At 37.6% G+C, this 23,347-nt stretch overlaps 1 protein-coding gene across 1 annotated transcript; it reads left to right on the forward strand.

Annotated features, from left to right (window-relative positions):
* Positions 1-7,860: 7,860 nt before the first annotated feature.
* LOC581028 (cyclin-dependent-like kinase 5) lies at positions 7,861-20,361 on the forward strand. The gene is made up of 8 exons (XM_030990878.1): positions 7,861-8,032; positions 10,056-10,144; positions 13,018-13,203; positions 13,957-14,052; positions 15,375-15,546; positions 16,654-16,784; positions 17,243-17,323; positions 19,106-20,361. The coding sequence occupies exons 1-8, from the start codon at positions 7,996-7,998 to the stop codon at positions 19,196-19,198; spliced, it is 885 nt and encodes a 294-aa protein (XP_030846738.1). The 5' UTR covers positions 7,861-7,995; the 3' UTR covers positions 19,199-20,361.
* Positions 20,362-23,347: the final 2,986 nt, after the last annotated feature.

Consider the following 23,347-nt stretch of genomic DNA (forward strand, 5'->3'; position numbering starts at 1 on the left):
AGCAGTGCTCTACTCTGATTTCTTTTGACATGTTCCCCTATGCGAGATCCATACTCGATTTCATCTGAGAGGTTGTCTTGAACGACTTCCCCGAAGGTCTGTTCTCTCGCAGCCTCTGTAAGTGGAATTCGGAACAGAAGTTGGATATTCTTCAAGTCTTTCCCTTCTCTCCAGTCATGCGCTAGTTTCGCAAGGAACGTTGTCTTCCCAACACCCGCTTCTCCAATTACCAGTATTCTGTAGGGAGGTTGTCCAGGAGTGATCAGTCCTCGAAATTCTTCATCAGGCAGAGGTTTCTTGAACATCTTACCGTAATGCGTTTTAGGACTTCGTCGGAGACCTATCACCTTACCTCGAGCATTCCTTCTTCTGTTATAATCCTCTTCTTCTTCTTTGAGCAGGCAAAGGTTGGTGTAGATGGAATCAAAAGGAACCTGTGACTGAGGATCTAATGGATCTGTCTTCAATTCCCCGATGTCTTCATGGTAGTGTTGCATCAGATCTTCTCTACACTCCTGCTCTTCTTCAACGGTCAGTACGTCTTTGCTTGGTTGAGAAGATTGGGATACCTGCGGGATGGTCGGCCCTAAGTGAAAACAAAAATCAAAGAAACCGTTTTCAAATTTCGATTTCCAATCACAGATATCTTGATAATTAAACAAGTGATTGGCTTGTAAAAGTCATGGGATTCCTGACCGACTTAAACGTTTATAATTATGACTGCAGCATGAACTGAATGAATGATTTTGCTTGGGATCCGAGGCACAGTTACCCACTACCTTTAAGACACGCATGAACAAGAAATACATGCATATTTCTATTGCATTCATTTATATCACAGTGTTGAAACAAGGAAAGTCCTACAGAATATAAAAACGCAGAATATAAAAACGCAGTAATGACCATTTGGATTTTTTTTTTCTTTTTCTTCAGAACTTTCATCAAAGAGAAGATTTGTTACACTGTGTGGTTTTCAGATTCATCTCATACAATAATATTCTGAATGTAGTGCTTCATCATTGTTCATAAAAACCTAATCACAATTACAATTCAATCGCCTAACGATGCTATTATGAATATTGCTTCACTTTTTTTCTTCATATTTTTCTCAATCAATATCAAGTCTTATACCTTTAATAACAAGGCAATATTTGTTATCCCTTTACCTTTTTCTGAAGGCAGAGCGTCTGACAATGGTGACATAGTGAAGTGTGAGCCAGTGGGATAGTGATGATGATGGTGGTGGTGGTGGTGGGAGGAGGCATGACCCAGAGTATCATCAGATGATGACGATCCTGTATGATAATCAGTAATATCAGTCTCTAAATTCATTAAGTATTTTTATATCGTGGTCATGCAGGAAAGCACCTAAATATTTTGAATTTGTCTTGTAATTGAAAAAAAAAAAAAAAAAAAAAATCCGTGAAGGGTTTAAGAAATAGTCAACGTTTAATAAAAAAAATTGTAAAAAAACAAAATGCATTTTTAATAACAGTAAAAGGTCGTTTAATTTAACCTCGGTACAAATTATTCTAACATTATATGGGCCTACGTGGTATATATTATCATGAAATAGAAGAATAGTTTCAAATGAATTACATGAATTACACAAGTTGAGGACCAATTAAATTTCTTTCAAAATTCAATAGAATGGCAGCACTCAACATGATATTCAAAATGTTTCAGTAATCATGAAAATACACTTTAAAATATTAGGTAAAATTTTGCCACGAAGATAATAAATGTGTCCGACCAACTTAGGAAGTATTTTGCCTATTTTGAATTAAACATTCTTTGTTTTGACCGTACTTGGATACTAAATTACTCAAGTTAAGTAACATGCCCAAAGTTTGTTGGATAGATATTAGCTTCTCTCGTGCAGGATATCTTTTAAACTCTACCTGTATCCGTGGAATAGTCACATCTTGATGACTTTGGTAATGATGTGAGAATATCATCTAAATCCTTCCTCGTTCTCTCTTCTTTTATATTCCAATCGTACAGCATCTTGATAACACCTTCAGGACTAGGGAGATTCTGTTTGTTGTGAATCATGTACCTCTCTATGGCAGTCCAGTTGAATCCCAGTTTGAACCCCAGATCTGGTATTTGGGACGGGGATATTTGTTTGGAAAGTTCCAGCAGATCGGTTTCTTCGATTTTCTCAGACAGGTTAGAAGATGGTTTAACATCATCGTTGCTAGGAGATCCCTGTGAGGAGCTTTGAGGAAGTACATTCCCATGATCTGTCAACAAATTAAAGGACTTGTTGAAATCGATTCGGTCCATTTTTTTCCGGGGGGGGGGGGGGGGTATACGTTGTTGCTTTTTCCCAACTTTGGGCTGACATTTTTAGTTTTTAATGCTTTAAAGGGACTTGGTAACTTTGTTCAGATGAGAGAAAATGGTGCTAAGGTAGTGACTTAAATGCGAGATGTATATACAATTAAAAATAATCTGAAATTTTGAGCGAAAACATACCATTATTAATGATAAAAATAGGGAACACTGATCTGATCGATTCCTTAATTCTCCCAACTAAATTATTACAATTTAATAACATTTTAGGAGAATGTAAATCATCACAAAGAAATGTACTGGCTCTATAAACCATTTCAGACATTTAAGTGTCGACATATTTTAAAAGGCTGTCTTAACTCTTATGTCTTATTTTCATGGAAAAACGGTTGGAAAAGTTCAAAAATGATTGGAAGAATTTGACGTTAGAGGGTGTCGTACAGTGACACCTTCAAAGAAAACCATAAACATCTTTGTGGTTTGAGAATTTTTTTTTTTTTTTTTCTTTGCATGTTAGAGGTTTAGTACAGTAGAAAGAATATAATATGTAACATTTCTGAATTGTTTTTGTCTTCAACCTTTAACAATGTTACCGAGTCACTTTAATACATATTTTTTAATTCATTGAACTTTTTCTTCTAAAAAACGGTAACAAAAAAAAAACTTTAATAAAAAGCTGACCGTAGATTTAAGGATTTTGGAGTCGGTCGCAAAGAGCAATACAATAATTTTTTTTGTTTAGCCTCATGGTTACTCAGTAGAAGTAAAGTAAAGTTGAATTCCTGAATAAGGTCTACATTTTACTGTAGAAATCTCGTATAAGCAGAAACAAACTGGACCACATTAAGGTGCACCCTGCTGATGTTTTAAGAGATGTGACTGATACAAAACTGTCTTACCAAGGTCCTCAGGTACTCTGCAGTCCAGTCGTCTTCTCTTGGAGTCTGGTGAATCTAGACTAGCCATTTCTTATTCTTCCCTCATCTATTATAAACAAACAATCTCAAGCTTATATCACAGATCATCATCTCGTCTAGAAGGGGGGGGGGGGGAGAAAGAGGAGGAGGAAGAGGGAGAAAAGGAAGAAGAACAAGATAATGTAAATAAACAAATATGATTGAGAAGAAGAAGATAGATCAAGTAAAAAATAAATGGATTTAATATAAGTTTGATATATCTGATCATCACCATCTCGTTTGAAATATTTTGTTTTACAAAGTCCAGGGAACGAATAAAAGATTAATACTACATCAATTTCATTTTGGCTGAGGTTATTACAGTTGAACATTTGAAGGAAAAAAGGGTTCCTTTAGGAGCCCTCCATTGAAAAAATATATGCCAAGCAAAACACACAAGCAGTAATACAAACATTGTTTCTTTATCTGTTATTTTCATATTTGTTTTTATACAATGTTTCATAAAGCAAATTATCATGAATCATGAATCAAACGAAGAAATAAAAAAAAAAAAAAAAAAAACCGCTACTGATCGCGACTATTAATCACCAACATAAGAAAATAACATACTCGCACTGACATGTTTTTTGTTCATTCTGAGTTACAGACACGGAACCTAATCAAGAAATACATTCGGATTCTTCCCAAGCAGGTGCGTAAGCAGGGGGGGTGGTTTTGGTGTTAACCCCCCCCCCTCGAGTTTTTTTTATGTGTTATGTTTTTTGTATGTTATTTTGGAAAACCTTCCCCTTTCGATTTTTTTAATTTTTTTTTTAAAATAAATTAAAAAAAAAATAATAATAATAAAAAAAAAAAAAAAATTGCCAATAGGTGACCTTAAAAAGGTGACCTTACCCCCCCCAACTGGACAAAATGTCAAATTTTCAAATTTCGAGACCCCCCCCCCAAAAAAAATAAAGTAAAAAGTGTCCTCTTACCCCCCCCCCCCCCCCCCCCCCCCCCCCCCCCCCCCCCCCCCCCCCCCCCGCTTATTCAGCGGCTGGCTGAGTCGTTGGGATTTTTTTTGGGACTCGTAAAAAAAAAAAAGTGTACGCTTACCCCCCCCCCCCCCCCCCCCCCCCCGCTTATTCAGCGGCTGGCTGAGTCGTTGCGATTTTGAAAACCCTCCCCTTCAAAAAATCTTGCGTACGCCACTGTTCCCAAGTAAATACATGTATGTAGGCCGAATACATTGGGACATCTTGGCTTCTGAATCTCTTAATGTATTTTTCATTTCCGCGTTTGTCAATTAAAAAATGCATGCTATATGAACTTTGATACTTGATATGTGAAATTTCGAGAGATATATTTGGCATGGATGACAATTCAATAGGCATGCATACGTCAACTATGATTGTATGTTTTTATATTCTATCAATAAATGAAGTAAATAACAGGTTATTTACTTTGCGATCAAACATCTTTTTATTTCTCTTTTCTTGTTATTTGTGAAGCTACATGCAGACACAAACACTCTACATAACGAGTCAATATGGAATGTCGTGCAGATAGATTAATACGTGGTGATGATGGTGGTCATATTCACATTAGTATTACTTAAACCGTATAAAAGAAATTCCGTATACATTATTTGTAACGCTCAATAAAACTGTTTGAAATAACATGATCTTTAACAAAAGTAATCCAACGATAAAGTACAATTTCTTTTCTTTTTCTTCCTAAGCGCAAAATAAATCACAATAATTAAATGTTTCATTCGCTATTATGTCAAAAAAATATTATTATCATCATTATTATTATCATTGTTATTATGATCCGACAAAGTATATACTTGCTTTGTATTTTAATGTGATCTATATGGTTTAATAAATTCAATTCAATTGGCATCAGCCAATGCAGGCAAACTGGAATCCTACACAATTATATCTATGGCGTAGCGAAGACCCAGACATCGAGGGGTCCCCCCCGTCTTACTCACTCGATTTAATTCAAATCTAGACTGATAGAGAGGGTGATGGAGAGTGTCGGAGGGGCCAGATTATCTCCTTTTTATGTTGCCTTCTCATCTCCTATCCCCAATTTCTTTCTCATGTTCTCTTATTTTCTTCTTCTTATGTTGTGGGTAGGGGTAGGAGGGTGCGGGGCTACACCACTGTTCTGAATGTTATTTCATTTATTCAAATGAAATAACATGTTACAGGAGAATGCAATTCTTTTGGACGAAGTGCCCGCACCTTAACAAAATTACACTTGTGGACTGGCCCTGTGACCGACCATGTTCGCCTATAGCTATATCGAAACTAAATAATCGTGTATCGAAATTTGTTTATGGAAATTCGTTTCCGAGAATCCTTGGTGGAAAAACCGACATTCGTGATCAGATAAAAATAAATAAATTAGAAATGAACGCCCGGTAATATCTGAAGTGAAAATTCGTTTGGTTGTCTGAGAGCAAAACCTTGGCAAGTTTCGATTCTTCAAAAGCAATTTTAGGTGTTTCCTTGATGATGTGTGAGTAGCAATAATTATGCTTTAAATTATAATGACATACAAAGTTGCATTGATTGATGATCAAAGTGTTATGAAATAATGACTCTGAAAACACCAGCAGCGTCCTACTTACCAATTAGAAAGAATCTAATATGGCGTCACATTACTGAAGAGGCAACGGAACAGAGCGACCAATGAGCATTGAACAACTGTTGAACGTGAACATGGCGGATTCTAACATGGCGTATACAATCTCTCTTGGTGTGGGTCTACTGTAGACGAACGAACCATAATAATCACATTAGTTGTGTCGACATTGTTAGTATTAAAACAAGCAAGTTATATGCAGAAGAGATAGGGGATGAATTATCAACAAATCATCCAACTCTAGTGAAATATAGTCCTCACGCCCACACACCCTCATGAAGGTTTAATGCAATTATTGCAATATAACGACAACTCTGGTATTATATTACGTGTACGTTACCTGAAAGAATTATGGCGTCGTAACGTAAGGTCAAAGTGAGTCTGGGATTCCCCCTTCTTAGCATAATCATAACAAATTCAATGCATTGTGCTTCTTGCCACCTGCTATTTTTGTTTGCCTTTTATTCAGTTTAGTCTATTGTGTTTTTCTTGTATGTTCCCCAATCCTCCTTTCAAGTATTCTTTCAATTCTAGTATTGCGCTTGTAAGTAATATCATATCAGCCCAAAATGATAATGCTTGCAGTGGTGTAAGGGGGGGGGGGGGCATGTGACCCCCACTCCCCCGGGGAGTCAAACCAAACTTGACGTACACTTTGTGAAAGGAAGGAGGAGAAAGAAAGAATAAATATTGTTAAAAAGGCAAAGAGAGACAAAGTGTTTGATGTGCACCAGACATGCCAGAGGAAAACGTGCAGAAATTTAAGCTCGTGTACTCCTTACCATTTTTGTTTCAACTTCAACTTTCATTTTCACCTGAATTATCTTAAGTCACATGCAAGTTTTTTGGATTTGCAATAATACGGAAATAACTATATCGTAATTGTTGGAAGTGGAGAAATACATTATTTGTTCTGAAAGAAAACATTACCATCAGTTGATTACGGTGATACAGATTACCAACGGCTGGGGGAGGGGCGGTGTGGGGGGGGGGGCAGGTCCAGGTTTTTTTAAATTTTTTTTTTAGGAAAGGCAGAATTATTCCGAGAAGAAAAAAAATCCTAACAATATAAGAGTGGGCATTTCATGTTCCAAACGGCGGGGGAGCACGGGCGGGCTATATGTCGCAATATATCATTAATGTTTATAAGGTGGGGATTAATGTCAAAACGATTTGGGGGAGAGCTAATGCAAAGTTTCCACTCATGCCTTATTCCTTGTGATCAATAAATTAGCTTAAAATATATATTTATTGTTTTATCATGCCTATATAAAGAGCAAGACTGGGCTCAAGTTTAGTATCATTCATGTATACTGTTTCCATCACTGCCTTTGTAAAAGGTGAGCGGACCAGTCTGTTGTAGAACGATTTGCCCATCGAGCGTCAAACATTTAGAAAGGCTGCTGATAACCTATAATAAGCGATTGTTCAAGGATTTCCTGACTTTTGGAACAAGATAATATATCAGCTTTTCATTGTTTGAAGAAAAAAAATACACAATGGTGTTGTGTGTGATTTTTTTCCCTCCTGCCTCTCCTTTGAGAATTATGTATTTGTTCATTGTTAAGTGTTTATTAGGCCCTATTATAAGTACCCTGTGCATAATAATTCAAAATTTTCTCCATCTTCTTCGCTTGTTTATTTTTCTCCTCCTCCTATTCTTCTTCTTCTCCTTCTTCTTCTTCTTCTTCTTCTTCTTCTTCTTCTTCTTCTCCTCCTTCTTCTTCTTCTTCTTCTTCTTCTTCTTCTTCTTCTTCTTCTTCTTCTTCTTCTTCTTCTTCTTCTTCTTCTTCTTCTTCTTCTTCTTCTTCTTCTTCTTCTTCTTCTTCTTCTTCTTCTTCTTCTTCTTCTTCTTCTTCTTCTTCTTCTTCTTCTTCATTCTCCTCTAATTCCTGTTATTGCTGTTTTGTTGTTTTCATACTAGACTATATATATACAAAAACAATAAAAAAAGAACACTTGAGCTGACGACGATCTTTCCGCGCGCGCGAGATCCGATTCCAACGGTAAATTTATGCGCGCACCGATGCTCATAGATCTGTAAAGCTAGTGTAATCCGGAGGCTATTTTCCACAGCAAAAACCACGGTTTTCTATAAACGACCGTGGGTGAATGCTGTTTTCTGGTGCCAAGAGATCCGGAAATGCAAAAATATGAGCGACTTGAGAAAATTGGAGAAGGTAAGCGTTATGATAGCTGAAAATAACTCGTATTTTAATAGGTGTATTTGTGATGTAGTCCCATTCATAGGTTCCAGTGTAGTTTTAGTGTTTATTTATTTGAGTTGTTTTTGTTTTGAGCCAATTCGAATCATATAGATCTACTAGTCAACTGAATTACAATGAATCGAACGACACAACCAGGATTAATCCACTTATTGAAAATCTTGTTCTTACATACGTATATTGGATAGATAGACCTAGATGTAGATCTAGATTATATTAAACTTGAACTGAAGTTGAGTGATGTCTGATGATGCAATGATGAGTCGAAATTTGAATCGGACACATCAGATTTTTTTTTCTCCAGATTTCAAATGATTGAGGTTGTTGAGTTATATAAATGAAATTGAGTTACAAGATGAAGTAGCCCTACTCGCAAAAGTTGCCAGGCATGTAAACGATCTTCATAAAGTTGCTTGTTACTTGGTAGGATTCCTCCTAATGACGCCTTAAAGCTAAAGGTGTTTAAATTGTGTCGTCATGTGCGGCCACCAACTTAAAGGGGCATGTTCCCCGTATTCCAGAGGGCGTTCAAAATACGTACCCGCTGGCGGACGGTGCTAGCTGCCTATTGACACCAACAGAATACGGCTCTTACGCAGATGGCATGTTCCGAATGCCCGCACAATGCCGATTATCGCATACATGTGCCGAAGTAATAATACCAATCGCAGTTCGGCTCTAAGATTCGGCTGCTGTTTCCGCCCACTTTCGTGACGTCACAATCGGCAGCGATCAGCTGGCTTGGCGAAGGCAGACCAGGACGCGCGTACTTTGATTGACAGCTGTATGCAAATAAGAAGTCGATCTTCGGAACCAAGATGGCGATGACTAGAGCAGCGATAACTACACTGGCGGGAACGTGCCCCTTTAAGGTGCTGGTTTTAAGTTGATTTTTTTATCGGCCCAGTTGACCAGGGTGTTAGGGTCTGTTTGTAGTATTTCCTCATCTTTGGGTGATCTTATGGTGTAGTACTTGTTGATTAAGCAATCATCCGCAAAGAGTCTGGTAGGGGTAGGACTCTTACTTACTTTGGTTTACTTTGGTGTTGAGGCTTGAAGCTTCAGCTTATGTGCCCCTCTTTACTGCATCGGATTCGCCTTGGTATTGGTGGTATTTCAGCGGATGGCGCTTCCAATGATTTTCGAGTTCTGACTTGAACTTATTGATTGATGAGGCATTTATGGCAATTTCAGGAAGGTTATTCCAATTATTTATGCTCCACACTGAAAATGACATCTGCCTCATCTTAGACTTGCAGTGGGGCTTCCTTATTTTGAGCCTGTGTCCCCTTGTTCTGGATTCCTCGATGATATCAAACATATCTTCAGTCGTTAAAGCGTATAAATACTGTAGGAAGTCACATTAAAGGTCTTAGATTTTTGTAGATTTGTACTTTATGTTGCAAAAATATCTCTTGTGAAAAACGATAAAATCATCCACTCCTCCAGGCCATGTAGGCCTATATGACTTTGCGGTTTGCACAATATAAATATAAAAAGAGCAATAGACATATTTTCATTACAGAAAATGTGATGCCATTGTTGAAATCTTTCTAGCTCTATAGACTTTTACAGGCTTGGTTTATGTCTGTAGGCCTACTCAATGAGAGGTGACAGAGATCTATTTCACAAGATGGTCGCAGAAGTTATATAAGAATTCTTTGCAGTACTTAGACTCTAGACTGAAACAAAAGATGTGAAAACAAAGTTCAAAGGAAATTTGGAGAAAGTAAGGGAAAATGAGGTTGAGACGCCATGGGGTCTCCCACAAAAGGAAGGGAATAATTCAGGAGAAAAAAGGATTTGAATCTTAAATCACGTAATTCAACAACATCAGAGAATGCAGCTTTTTTAGGGGTACTCATTTTTCATCTATGAACTATTACACTTGGACTTTGTAGTTTGGGTACCCTGTAATTGAACTTGTATCCTTTGAAAATCATGAATTGTCTTTTTTGTCTTCTAACTTTTTGTACAGGAACATATGGAACTGTTTTTAAAGCGAAGAATCGTGAAACACAAGAGATAGTAGCACTTAAGAGGGTGCGACTAGATGATGATGATGAGGTAAGTATAATTTACAGCAATACCAAGAAAAATACAAAAACAAATAATAATTAAGCATGAATACTACAGATTATACAGAATGATAGACCTGGATCATGGTAGCATTATTCTGAAGAAAAACATTTAAAAAATATTGACTGTTTAGAGCCAGGGCATCATTTTACGAAACCAACACAAGTACAAGATCACCAAAATCTTGATAATTTTAATGATATGCATTTCAACAGATTGTCCGCAAACTTTATAATTTTTTTTTACTTATGACAGTTTCTTAGAGTGCCCTGATACCTTGATATAATATGGTAATCCCTTTTAGCAGCTCCTAGAAGCTGATATGCTCTGGATCAGAGTGAGATGCCAAGGTGAAGAAAATAGAAGTATTTTCACATATATCGTCCTTGTTTTCACAAAGTTACGGTAGTGAGGAAAATCGTCACGCAAAGTGAATGCAATTTTTTTTCACTACCGTCACTTCATGAAAACAGCGACGATATGTACAATAAAGTGTGAGTGTGCACCATGCAAGTCAAACATGCCTCTGTGCTTATAGCATTTGGGACCCAACAAGAGGTTGCATTTCATGTACGACTGGTAGTGAAGCCTCTCTGAATGCAGATGGGTTGGTGATTCTAACAACAAATTGCCTTTTATACAGTAGGTTTACGGTTGCACCATGTTAGAGAGGGGGGAGGACTACACACACACACACACACTCAAGAAAGAAAGATTACAGACAGTCCTTTTCAGTACTCCCCAAATCCTCCCCCTCTTTCTCACATGGAGCAACCATAAACCTACTGTATATCTACAGTGTGTCTCTAAAAAAAGTAAACCCAACTTCAACGGCAAATTTTCAGAAAACTATAAAATATTTACACATTATTTTGTCATGGTTAGATAGTCCAATAAGTCCTCTGTCCAATTATATCACTTAGGTTATCTGACGCTCATGCATGACTGAGCATGATTCAACTTAGTGAACTGGTGTCAAATCATCACTGTGGCAAGTTATTTCTTGCTATTGTCATGCATTCAGGGCCTATTTGAAGTTAAATCTTTGTCACATGTTAGGCCTATGATTACATAACAACTTCAGCAAAGGTTGTTCCTAACACAGGCACACTTCACATGCTTTCCAAACATGGTACAGTTGACAATTGAGCAGAGAGTATTCCTGGTAACTCGATACCAGGAAACAAGAAGTTTCGTGGAAGTTCAAGATGCTTTTCGGGTGCAGTTCCCCGAGAGGCAGCCTCCAACAAAAAGAGCCATCTGGTACAATGTGAGAAAGTATGCTGATCACGGAACCAGTTTGAACAGGAATAAAGGACACTCTGGCCACAGACGAACTGGGAGGTCTGCTGAAAACATCCAAGTGGTAAGAGAGGCCATCCAAGCCAACCCACGCATAAGCACCAGGAGAAATGATACTGGAATACCACGCGCAACTTTTAACAGAATAGCAAGACTGGATTTGCATCTCCATCCATATCATGTTCATGTTCAGCACCAACTTCTACCAGCTGATTTTCCCAGACGACTTCAATTTTCACAATGGTTTGTGAACCGGTGCAACCGAGATCGACAGTTCCTCCAGTTTTTTACCATCGGGGATGAAGCAACGTTTTCCATGGATGGAATGGTAAACACCCACAATGAGCACGAGTATGCTGAACTCCATCATCCACCGGGATATGCTTTTAATAAGAACATGAGCAGGGAGAAAGTGAGTGTCTGGATTGGTCTTTGTGGCAATGGTTCATTGGTGGGACCTTACTTTTTTGAAGGCAACATCAATGGCAGGGCGTACCTTGACATGCTGAACAATTTTATTGTGCCTGAGATGGAACAGATCTTCCCCCGACAACGACGGGGAGCATTCCGCAGGGCCTGGTGGGCTCAGGATGGGGTCCCAGCCCACAGACTTATTGCTGTGAGGAATCGTTTGACTGAACTCTTTGGCAATCGCATCATTGCTCTTCATTTCCCAGTTGAGTGGCCTGCACGTTCACCAGATCTGACACCATGCGATTTCTTTCTTTGGGGGTATCTTAAAGGAAAAGTGTTCCAAACCCCACCGGCCACAATTCAGGAGCTGAGGCAACAGATAACAGGTGAAGTGAACCGATTACGACAAGATCAGGGAATGATCAGGCGTGCTGTCAGGGACATGAGGAGGCGTTGCGAGCTTTGCATGGAAAGGAATGGCGGTCATGTCGAGGGTACACATCCCTAAGCTATGCTTGTAAGAAATCAGACATTTCCTATGTCATTTGATTGATGAACTTCCAGTGCAATTCTAACTTGCCACAGTGATGATTTCACACCCATTCACTAAGTTGAATCATGCTCAGTCATGCATGAGAGTTACATAACCTACGTGGTATCATTGGACAGAGGACTTATTGGACTATCTAACCATAAAAAATAATGTGTAAATATTTTATAGTTTTCTGAAAATTTGCCGTTGAAGTTGGGTTTACTTTTTTTAGAGACACACTGTACATCACCAGGCAAGCCGATACTTATAAGCAGCATCTGAATTGCCTTTTCGTCGGCCGGGTGGCAGAAGGACGTTGCGCGAGCGACTCATAAACTACTTTTTGAATTATTCGCATTTAAAGATTTGTGTTATATTTAAACTGCTTTCCGTCCCGAAAATTGGTTTAAAAGATAAAAGACTAATAGAAATGTTGTAGTAGAACACGGCCACAATTTTTTTGTGGAAATAAGTCAGTTTTATAAAAGTTTGAGGTGATTTAGTGCTAACGCCCTTCTGCTTAAAGTTTCATTATTGACCTAAAATTCGAGCTAACGCCCTTCTGCCAGCCAGGCGACGTTTTATACTCACAGTCTTTCTTTCACTTTCTCAGGGAGTACCAAGTTCTGCGCTGAGAGAGATCTGTCTCCTGAAGGAGCTGAAACACAAGAATATTGTCCAGCTGTATGATGTCCTTCACAGCGAGAAAAAACTGACCCTCGTCTTTGAGTACTGTGATCAGGACCTCAAGAAATACTTTGATACGTGCAATGGAGAGATTGACCCTGATACTGTGAAGGTATTGATGTTGAGATGATGAAGATGGAATGATGGTGGTAGTGATGGTGGTGGTGATGGTGGTGGTGATGATGATGGTGATGGTGATGATGATGAAAGTGGTGATGATGCTGCTGCTGGTGATGGTGGTGGTGCTGATGATGATGGTGGTGGTGCTGATGATGATGGTGGTGGTGCTGATGATGGTGATGGTGATGATGCTGCTGCTGGTGATGGTGGTGGTGCTGATGATGATGGTGGTGGTGCTGATGATGGTGATGGTGATGATGATGAAAGTGGTGATGATGCTGCTGCTGGCGGTGGTGGTGGTGCTGATGATGATGGTGGTGGTAGTGGTGGCGGTGGTGGTAGTGGTGGTGGAAGTGGCGGTGATGGTGATGGTGATGATGATGAAGATGACATTATGTTTATACCTGTTATGTAGGGTGAATGTCATAGTGGAGATGATGATGATGAAAATGTTGAAAATGCTGCTATATCATATGATAGTGGTGATAGATATAGGAAACATTGTAGTTTACGGTGTCAATAAAAGTCATGATTAATGCGTTGATAGTATTGCAATATTTTGTGACAATGATGATGACATGTAGGAGATGATGATGATGATCAGGATAACAATGACAATAATGATGATTGATTGGATCACATTCATTTATTCCTTTGCTCATGTTTCGCTACTTTGTTGTGAGACAGTGTATAGCCTATGAAGTTTCCATGCTAATCTACCCCTTTATGTCTTTCTTCTAAACAGTCATTCATGTACCAGCTGTTGAGAGGCTTGGCTTTCTGTCACAGTCATCATGTTCTTCACCGTGATCTCAAACCACAGAATCTCCTCATTAACAAGGTAAGTCAGCGATCAAAATCAAAATCGGTTCAGAGACGGCTGAAATATCAATAAACGATTTCTAATATTTGTGTACCACCACAAATATTCGATAATTTGAAAAAGCCAATGAAAAAACGAAATAGCGCCTTATACGTTGTGTTTCAGCCAATGCTGTTGTTGGATTTTTCATTGGCTTTGTCGTGTTGGTTATATTACACACAACCAGCCGGCCCATGTTTTGTTATTATTAATTAATTAATTAATTAATGGTCACCATATTTTTTTGAAAGTGGAGCTGAATTAGTATGATCGTATTGGCTAAATTGTACACATTTTGGGGTCTAATATTACCTTCATAGCAATTTAAGGTCCCAACAGGGCACTAGAAATGTCATAGATAAGAATAAGAGCAATAAGCATCCACTTTGAAGGCATTTGCGGTCTGAAACGGAACTCAACTATCCCTTTAAGATTGATTCATTACAATCAATTGTGACATTTGGCCAATTTCCCTATTATAAACGTCCTTGGAAATCAAGCGTAATGTACTCTTAATTTGAAGAGATATGCTTGATTTGTCAAAGTTACGCTTGATTTATTAATCTTACGCTTAATCGTAAATCTTTATAATGCGGGCCCTTATGTCAGAGACTGCTTATGATTTACTTAGGTCTATTAGAGAAAGACACTTGTCTAGCAAGGCATGAACTTCCAAAGATTGTGGAAAATAAATAAGTAGACAAAAATATAACCACAAACAAACTTGCCAAGTCAGTGGGAGTATGCTTGACTTAGTAGTATATTAGAGTCAAACCTGTCTATAGTGACCACCCAAGGGAAACTCAAAAAGTGGTTCTTGAAGACAGGTAGTCTTTGTAGACAGGTTCCTTTAGTATGTGTTTCAATGAGAAACCATTTTCAAGGGTAACACAATATGTGGTCTTTGTAGAGAGGTGGTCACTAAAGCAGGTTTGACTGTATTTATACCCAGTGCCAGTTGATAAGAGTATGTAATGACTGTAATGAGCAAGGAAAGATATGGAAATGGAGCTAGTACAGTCTTCCTGACCAGATGTTTGACATATTGTATTCCATGTGCATAATCTGATTTGTGTCTTTCAGTGAATGAATTTCAAGCAGGTTTTTGTAGAAGTTTGTTGTACTGGTAAAAACAGACCTACTACATAAGAAATAATTCAGAGTTATGTTTTGTCTCAAAATTATTATTACCATGAGACAAAATTGGTTGTAAATTCAATTATTTTCCTTTGATGCTTCACTTTTCCAGTATAGACTCTATTAACATCTCACTACATTTATCTCAACTTCATGCCACACAGAATGGAGAGCTTAAGCTAGCTGATTTTGGTCTTGCCCGTGCCTTTGGCATTCCAGTGCGTTGCTACTCCGCGGAGGTCGTGACCCTGTGGTACCGCCCACCTGATGTCCTGTTCGGTGCTAAGGTCTACACCACCTCCATTGATATGTGGTCTGCTGGATGCATCTTTGCAGGTAAACGATAGTTGGCTCATTATTCTTATCATTGCGGGCCATTCCTAGGACAACCATTTCAGTTACGAAAAAAAAAATACATACACTACCTTTTGTTAATTCAGTTTCAGAACAGTGCAATTATGGTGTGATAGATTTTCCTACAATTGCTGGCAGTTTCTAAAATTAACTATTGTGTGATAGAAAAATGACTTACATATATCAATACACTCGATGCTCTTATGGATGTAAAATAACAAAACTCATTTAGAGTTTATGGAAGTGAGATCAGTGAAGCCGAAGTATTGGCCCGAAGGGTCATCAAATTTGTATAGCATTAAGCCTGCAGACTCGCATGACAATGACAAGCTTGCGTTTTCTACAAGTTAAACCTTTTGCAAATCTTGCTTGATTCCATTTTTTCTTATATATGTTGTGTAATTGCAAACAATAGCAAACAACAGCTAATTGTTGACAGCTGGTAACACCAGCAGTCCCTGTACTAAATGAGAGACCGAATAGACCAATCAGATTGATTCGCTGCTGCTCAGATGATGTAATGTAATCTATCAAAAACAAAAGGTAACTAATCAATTTTTAACATTTATGTAAAATGAGAAATTTGTGGAATGCACAAGGTAATGGTATAAAAGTGTACACTTATATCGGAGAAAGGTAACATTGCATGAAACAAAAGCAACTAGATTTAAAAACTAAACTGACCCTACCGGAATAATAAAATGAAAAAATAATAAATGAATTAAAAAATAATAAGGAAACAGCACCAGGGGAGTGTTTCACAAAGACTAAGATCGACTTTAAGTCATACTTAACTATGGCAGGCCATTAATGCCACTGTTTGCTCTCACCATTATGATCTTTAGATAATATTCTTTTCCTTCAATAATGAATTAAATAAAAATGTAGATTTGTGACCACGATTATTTTGAACATCCCTTGAGAGACCAATGCCAGTAAATGGTGAGAGCAAACAGTGGCATGAACAGCCTGCCATAGTTAATTTTCGCTTAAAGTCTATCTTAGTCTTTATGAAACACATTACCCTGTTCCTGCTCCATTCATGCCAAGTTATCACCATTACTTCCTGTATCTTTGTTCTTTATTCAGAGATGGCTAATGCGGGGCGCCCTCTGTTCCCTGGTAATGACGTCGAGGATCAGCTCAAGAGGATCTTCAAGCTCCTTGGTACACCCACAGAGGATACATGGCCAGGAATATCAAAACTCCCTGATTTCAAGGTAAGCAATTTATGACCTAGTCTACCCTCTAACCCTCCTTTTAGATGAGGACAATTCAACATACAGCTATGCAAAAAACATAAATGTAGATATCATAATTGTTTCACTTATTTCTCATATGTAAGTCTCGTAGTATATCAGAGCATCCTCCTGTGAGCAAACACAGAGAGAAATAATTAATGAACAAATAGACTTTGAGCGCAACTGATCTATAATTGCCTCTTGTTGAAACTTGCCTTCAATTGTACCAGCCAGCCATTAAATGCAATTCAACAGCAATATTGTACTTTAGGATAAACTTTGGGGATCTTTTTGTGTGATTTTTCATTTGTTGATTGTATTTAGTTGAATGAATGAATGCATTTCATTGAATGATAGGAAAAATGTTTTTTTTTCTATTTATCAAGGCTCATTCAGTTATTGACTATAATCCATTTATAATCTGTTCTCTCTCACAGCCATACCCTATCTATCCTGTGACCACACCCCTGGCCTCTGTCGTGCCCAGTCTATCAGCAACAGGAAGGGATCTCTTGCAGGTCAGATATGATGCGTTTTTGTTTTTTTGCACAATAATATTAAAATACACTGCCACCTATCCACCACAGACTGTTAAATGATTTACTAATAATAATTATCCTTGCTTATATAGCGCCTAACACCTACTTTATCAGAAGTCTCTAAGCATAAGCGGGACTGCACTACTTGTAGCTACTTGCGCCCTCTATATATCCAACAAAACTTAAGTGGTACCCGTTGACCCCCCATGGTCCCCTTTTTCTTATGTTAATTGAGAGCTGACTTGATGAGATAACCACCTGTCAGTGACCATGCAGGGAGGTCTAATTCCTCCATTCCAAAGTATGCATATAGGCTTTAAATGTTGTACTACCAGTAAACATAATGCTTCACCGTTTCATTATATTTTATTTGGCGAAAGGATGATGATGACATATCACCCTTAACCAATTGACTGCATTAGATTATTTAGATATTCTCTTATTCCCATAGACTCAATACAGTACGATCTTTTTCTAGTCAGCAATTGTAAAGTAATTGTAATTTTGATAAAACAATACATCCTGAATGATTTTTTGAGATGGTGCATATATTCTAAGCTTCCACTCCATGCCTTACCCCCCCCCCCTCCACACACACACACACACACATGACCCTGAAGATGAATCAGTTTTCTGAGTCCAGATTTTTGTTCTTTCCAGCATTTTACTTGTATGAGCGCAAGAGAAAGTTGTTTGAACTCCAATGCAGGGTATTCTTTGACACTACTTCAGATTATGCTGCTATCTGCTTCTCACAATGAACTGATATGTTAACAGCCATGTCCCATAATGCATCACTTACTGAAACTTAGGTAGAAGACCCTGGAAATCATTCTATGTAGCCCTTCACGGAAAGATGGTGCAATTGAAAATACATTACAGTTGTAATATCAATGTTGGTAAAATACCCTGCCGTAAAAGATTTCTTCAGTTCTGGGGCCCGTTTCATAAAACTTTTTATCAATAAAAAATGCTAAATTTCTATGACAAATTTGCTCTCAGTCAATCAGATGCCATGATTTCAGTAGCTTATAAAAGTAGCTTGTAACTTGTTATTGATATCAAGTTTGCTCTCAGCCAATCAGATGCCATGATTTCAGTAGCTTATAACAGTAGCTTGTAACTTGTTATTGATATCAAGTTTGCTCTCAGCCAATCAGATGCCATGATTTCAGTAGCTTATAACAGTAGCTTGTAACTTGTTATTGATATCAAGTTTGCTCTCAGCCAATCAGATGCCATGATTTCAGTAGCTTATAACAGTAGCTTGTAACTTGTTATTGATATCAAGTTTGCTCTCAGCCAATCAGATGCCATGATTTCAGTAGCTTATAACAGTAGCTTGTAACTTGTTATTGATATCAAGTTTGCTCTCAGCCAATCAGATGCCATGATTTCAGTAGCTTATAACAGTAGCTTGTAACTTGTTATTGATATCAAGTTTGCTCTCAGCCAATCAGATGCCATGATTTCAGTAGCTTATAACAGTAGCTTGTAACTTGTTATTGATATCAAGTTTGCTCTCAGCCAATCAGATGCCTTGATTTCAGTAGCTTATAACAGTAGCTTGTAACTTGTTATTGATATCAAGTTTGCTCTCAGCCAATCAGATGCCATGATTTCAGTAGCTTATAACAGTAGCTTGTAACTTGTTATTGATATCAAGTTTTATGAAACAGGGACCAGAAAGCACACATCCATACTATCCTATGTCTACATTGCATTGAATTTTGTCTCTTGTTTTTTATTTGCTTTTCTCAGCGTCTGATGATGTGTAATCCAGCCCTGAGGATGTCAGCGGAAGAGGGACTCATGCATCAATACTTTGCGGATCTCAACTCTGTTGTCAACTAGAGGGGGCAGTATTTTTATTGTGCAACTCGTAAATCAATTAATGTCATTCTCAAGAAGCAGAGCAGTAAGAGAGTTTATGAGATTAAGAACTAAGAATATCCTAGTGAAAACAAATGCAGTCAGTAATATTACTCAAAATGTGAAAACATTGGAGTTGAAATTAAGGGACAGCATGGTTTATGTATAAAAGATTATACATATGTATGATAATTATCGTAAGGTGTGTCAATATTTGAACTTTCCTGCCCAAACTATTGATACACCCTATAATTAAATATTTGTGAGTAAAAGAGATGTCGCAATGTCATATTATGATGGTATACTTGAGATATTCAATATTTTGAAAAGGAGAATATTACTATTTAACTATAAAGATGCAGGAAACCCTATTGTGCTTTAGTTTTTAATGTAAGAGGAGACGCAACACACTGGCTCCAGAGGGCTCTAAACTCTCCGGTCACCGGAAGAAGAACTCGCGGGAGACCCAGAAAAACTTGGAGGGAAACCATAGAAGAAGATGCTAAAACATCAGGCTTTAGTTAATAGCTACTTGGAAAGCAGCCATTAAGGAAATGACATGTCCAACCCCACAAAGTGGGACAAATGGACTCTTAACGCTGATGATGATGATGTGACTTTTGTTGAAGGCAGATCCCTTTAAAATGCTGAATTTAAAGAGTCATATTTTGTGGATCCTACCAAAGTTATCCAGTGAACCCGAACACCATCAAACATTTCCCATCAAACTTAATGAAGTGAGCCAGAAGGTTTAAAACTCACATATCTAAATTCCTTCTGACTCTCAAATTGAAAGTTTTTTGACGATCGGTTAATTCATCATACATTCCTGCTGTTCAGTTGAACATGGACGTTAAAAAGTGGCAAGATTAGACAGATGTATTAAAATGCTGTGTGTATCTTTGTTGTGGTTTAGTGAATTTGATCGTATAATGATGTCCTATTTCAAACCAGCACAGCGTTAAGCATTATTTGTTGTTCTTAGGATTGTGGTCCTCATGGTGGTCATTTAAGATCTTAGGGGAGTATGAAATGTTTATAAGTGGGGGTAAAGACATTTGATTGAATGTATGTACTACATACAAGTATACATCTGTAATAGATCTGTAAAGCACTTAGAGGCACCGTCGATGTATGAAGAGAAATATAAGTCCAGAATATTATCAATATTATGAGATGAAATGGGGGGGGGGGGGGGGGAGGAGGGGAGGGGTGTGGTTTTGACACTGACCAATATTTGTATGTTAGGGGTCACAGACTTATCAGGAATGACCAGAAGGATAAAAGGTTCAATAATATAGAGAACTGCTTGCCTGAACTCTGATGCAGTATTGTGATGGTTAAACTTTTTTGTTGTGGTACTTTTGTTGTTGTTGTTGTAATTCACTTGAAATTTGATGTTTATCTTTTGAGTATTTGTATTTCCTGAACTTTAGTGAAGTCATTTTATGTTTTGCCTGATCCTAACTACAATCAGTGTTCAGATGATAACAAATGGCACTGTGTGCCTGACTGAGAAGATATTGCTTAGAGAAGTCAATTTTATTGTATGTTGTGAATGTTGCACTGTGCCCAGTTTGTACAATATATCAGAGATAGGTGTATGAAGGAGCTCCCTATGTCTGTGTACCTAACATATCATTTAAATCTGATTAAAATTATCCTTTGTATTTCCCTTATGCTTTATCTCATCTTATCCCTTACGCTCTAGAGAGTAAGTGTGCCGAAAATGTTGTCAACATTTAAGCAAGAATGAAGTCATTTTCACTGGAAAATGCTGTGATGGCATTTTATGATATGGTACAAAACAAAGAACATCCCTATGAGAAAACAATGTTCTTAACAAAGATATTTGAATGTGATTAGAGGTAATTAAACTGAATCCTTTGATTGAGCCGCAATGGGGACTACAACTCTTTCTATTTCTCTTTCTTTATGTCTATATGTTATGCCCTATTTTGGCAAATCCATTTTCATTTGCAATGTTATTGTCATATACATGGATCTCTGTATAAGTATGATCTATATGTTCCAATGTCTATTTCGATTATGAAATGAATGCTGTTGCAATGGCATTTGTATATTCAAGCATACGATTTCCAACAAAGATAAGTTAAGGGCATTTTTTGTACAAAAAAAAAATACCTTGCACTTTACAACTATTTAAAAGAATTAAGAGGAGAGTAAGAAGATAATGTATAAAACAAGAAATGTATTTATATTACATCAGGAATCTGCTGTAAGCACCTATGCTATTCCACACTAGTGTTATAGTATTTTAACCAGGAGAGATAAGGATATCGCTTTATGAACATGATTGCAAAGATTATAAAGAAATCTACTTGAGGGCTATATTTCCCTATTGTATATCCCATAGAAATCCTGCTATGATTATGTAACACATCATTATAATGTGGCATTTTACAATAGATCACAAACGAAGCGATTGAAATTGCCTTGGGGTGAGTTGTTGAACGTCTTTGGGATCGTGTATATGAGAATACATCAGCCAAAAGGATGTAGGCTCTGTCAACCCTTATGACTCTCGTAAGAAACTAAAGGGATTGGTTTTGTATCCGCTATGTTTTGAGTGTATTTATGTGAATAGAATATACAAGGGCCAGCCAGACATGGCTGTTGATTGTATTGTTGTTGTTTGTTGCTATTAAATATTAAATCATCTGTGAAATTTTAACAGATAATATCTGGAGACAGTGCTTGTTTGTTTGTTTATTTATTTATTCATTCATTCATTCATCATCATCATCCTCATCATCAACATCATTTTCATCAATATCATCATCATCATCATCATCATCATCATCATCATCATCATCATTCTCACCATCATCATCACCAGCATCATCATCATCATCATCACCATCATCATCATCATCATCATCACCATCATCATCATTCTCACCATCATCATCACCAGCAGCATCATCATCATCATCATCATCATCATCATTCTCACCATCATCATCACCAGCATCATCATCATCATCATCACCATCATCATCATCATCATCATCACCATCATCATCATCATCATCACCAGCATCATCATCATCATCATCATCATCATCATCATCATTCTCACCATCATCATCACCAGCATCATCATCATCATCATCATCACCATCATCATCATCATCATCATCATCATCATCATCATTCTCACCATCATCATCACCAGCAGCATCATCATCATCATCACCATCATCATCATCATCATCATTCTCACCATCATCATCATCACCAGCATCATCATCATCATCATCATCATCATTCTCACCATCATCACCAGCATCATCACCAGCAGCAGCAGCATCATCATCATCATCATCATCATCATCATCATCAATATCATCATCATCATCATCATCATCATCATCATCATCATCATTCTCACCATCATCACCAGCATCATCATCATCATCATCACCATCATCATCATCATCATCACCATCATCATCATTCTCACCATCATCATCACCAGCAGCATCATCATCATCATCATCATCATCATCATCATCATCATTCTCACCATCATCATCACCAGCATCATCATCATCATCATCACCACCATCATCATCATCATCATCATCACCATCATCATCATCATCATCACCATCATCATCATCATCATCATCATCATCATCATCATCATCATCATCATTCTCACCATCATCATCACCAGCATCATCATCATCATCATCATCACCATCATCATCATCATCATCATCATCATCATCATTCTCACCATCATCATCACCAGCAGCATCATCATCATCATCACCATCATCATCATCATCATCATTCTCACCATCATCATCATCACCAGCAGCAGCATCATCATCATCATCATCATCATCATCATCATCATCATCATTCTCACCATCATCACCAGCATCATCACCAGCAGCAGCATCATCATCATCATCATCATCATCATCATCACCAACATCATCACCAGCATCATCATCATCCACCACTATTATCAGAATTACTGGCAATTGCTTGTTCTGCATTCTATCATCTCTAAAATTGATTTTGTTGTTGTTGTTGTTGATTTTTGTTGATTTTTTTTTTTTTTTTGGGGGGGGGGGTCGTTTGATTTGATTTGAT

The sequence above is a fragment of the Strongylocentrotus purpuratus genome, unplaced genomic scaffold (assembly GCF_000002235.5).
Source record: "Strongylocentrotus purpuratus isolate Spur 01 unplaced genomic scaffold, Spur_5.0 spur5_scaffold_19, whole genome shotgun sequence".
In the NCBI taxonomy this organism is placed as follows: Eukaryota; Metazoa; Echinodermata; class Echinoidea; order Camarodonta; family Strongylocentrotidae; genus Strongylocentrotus; species Strongylocentrotus purpuratus.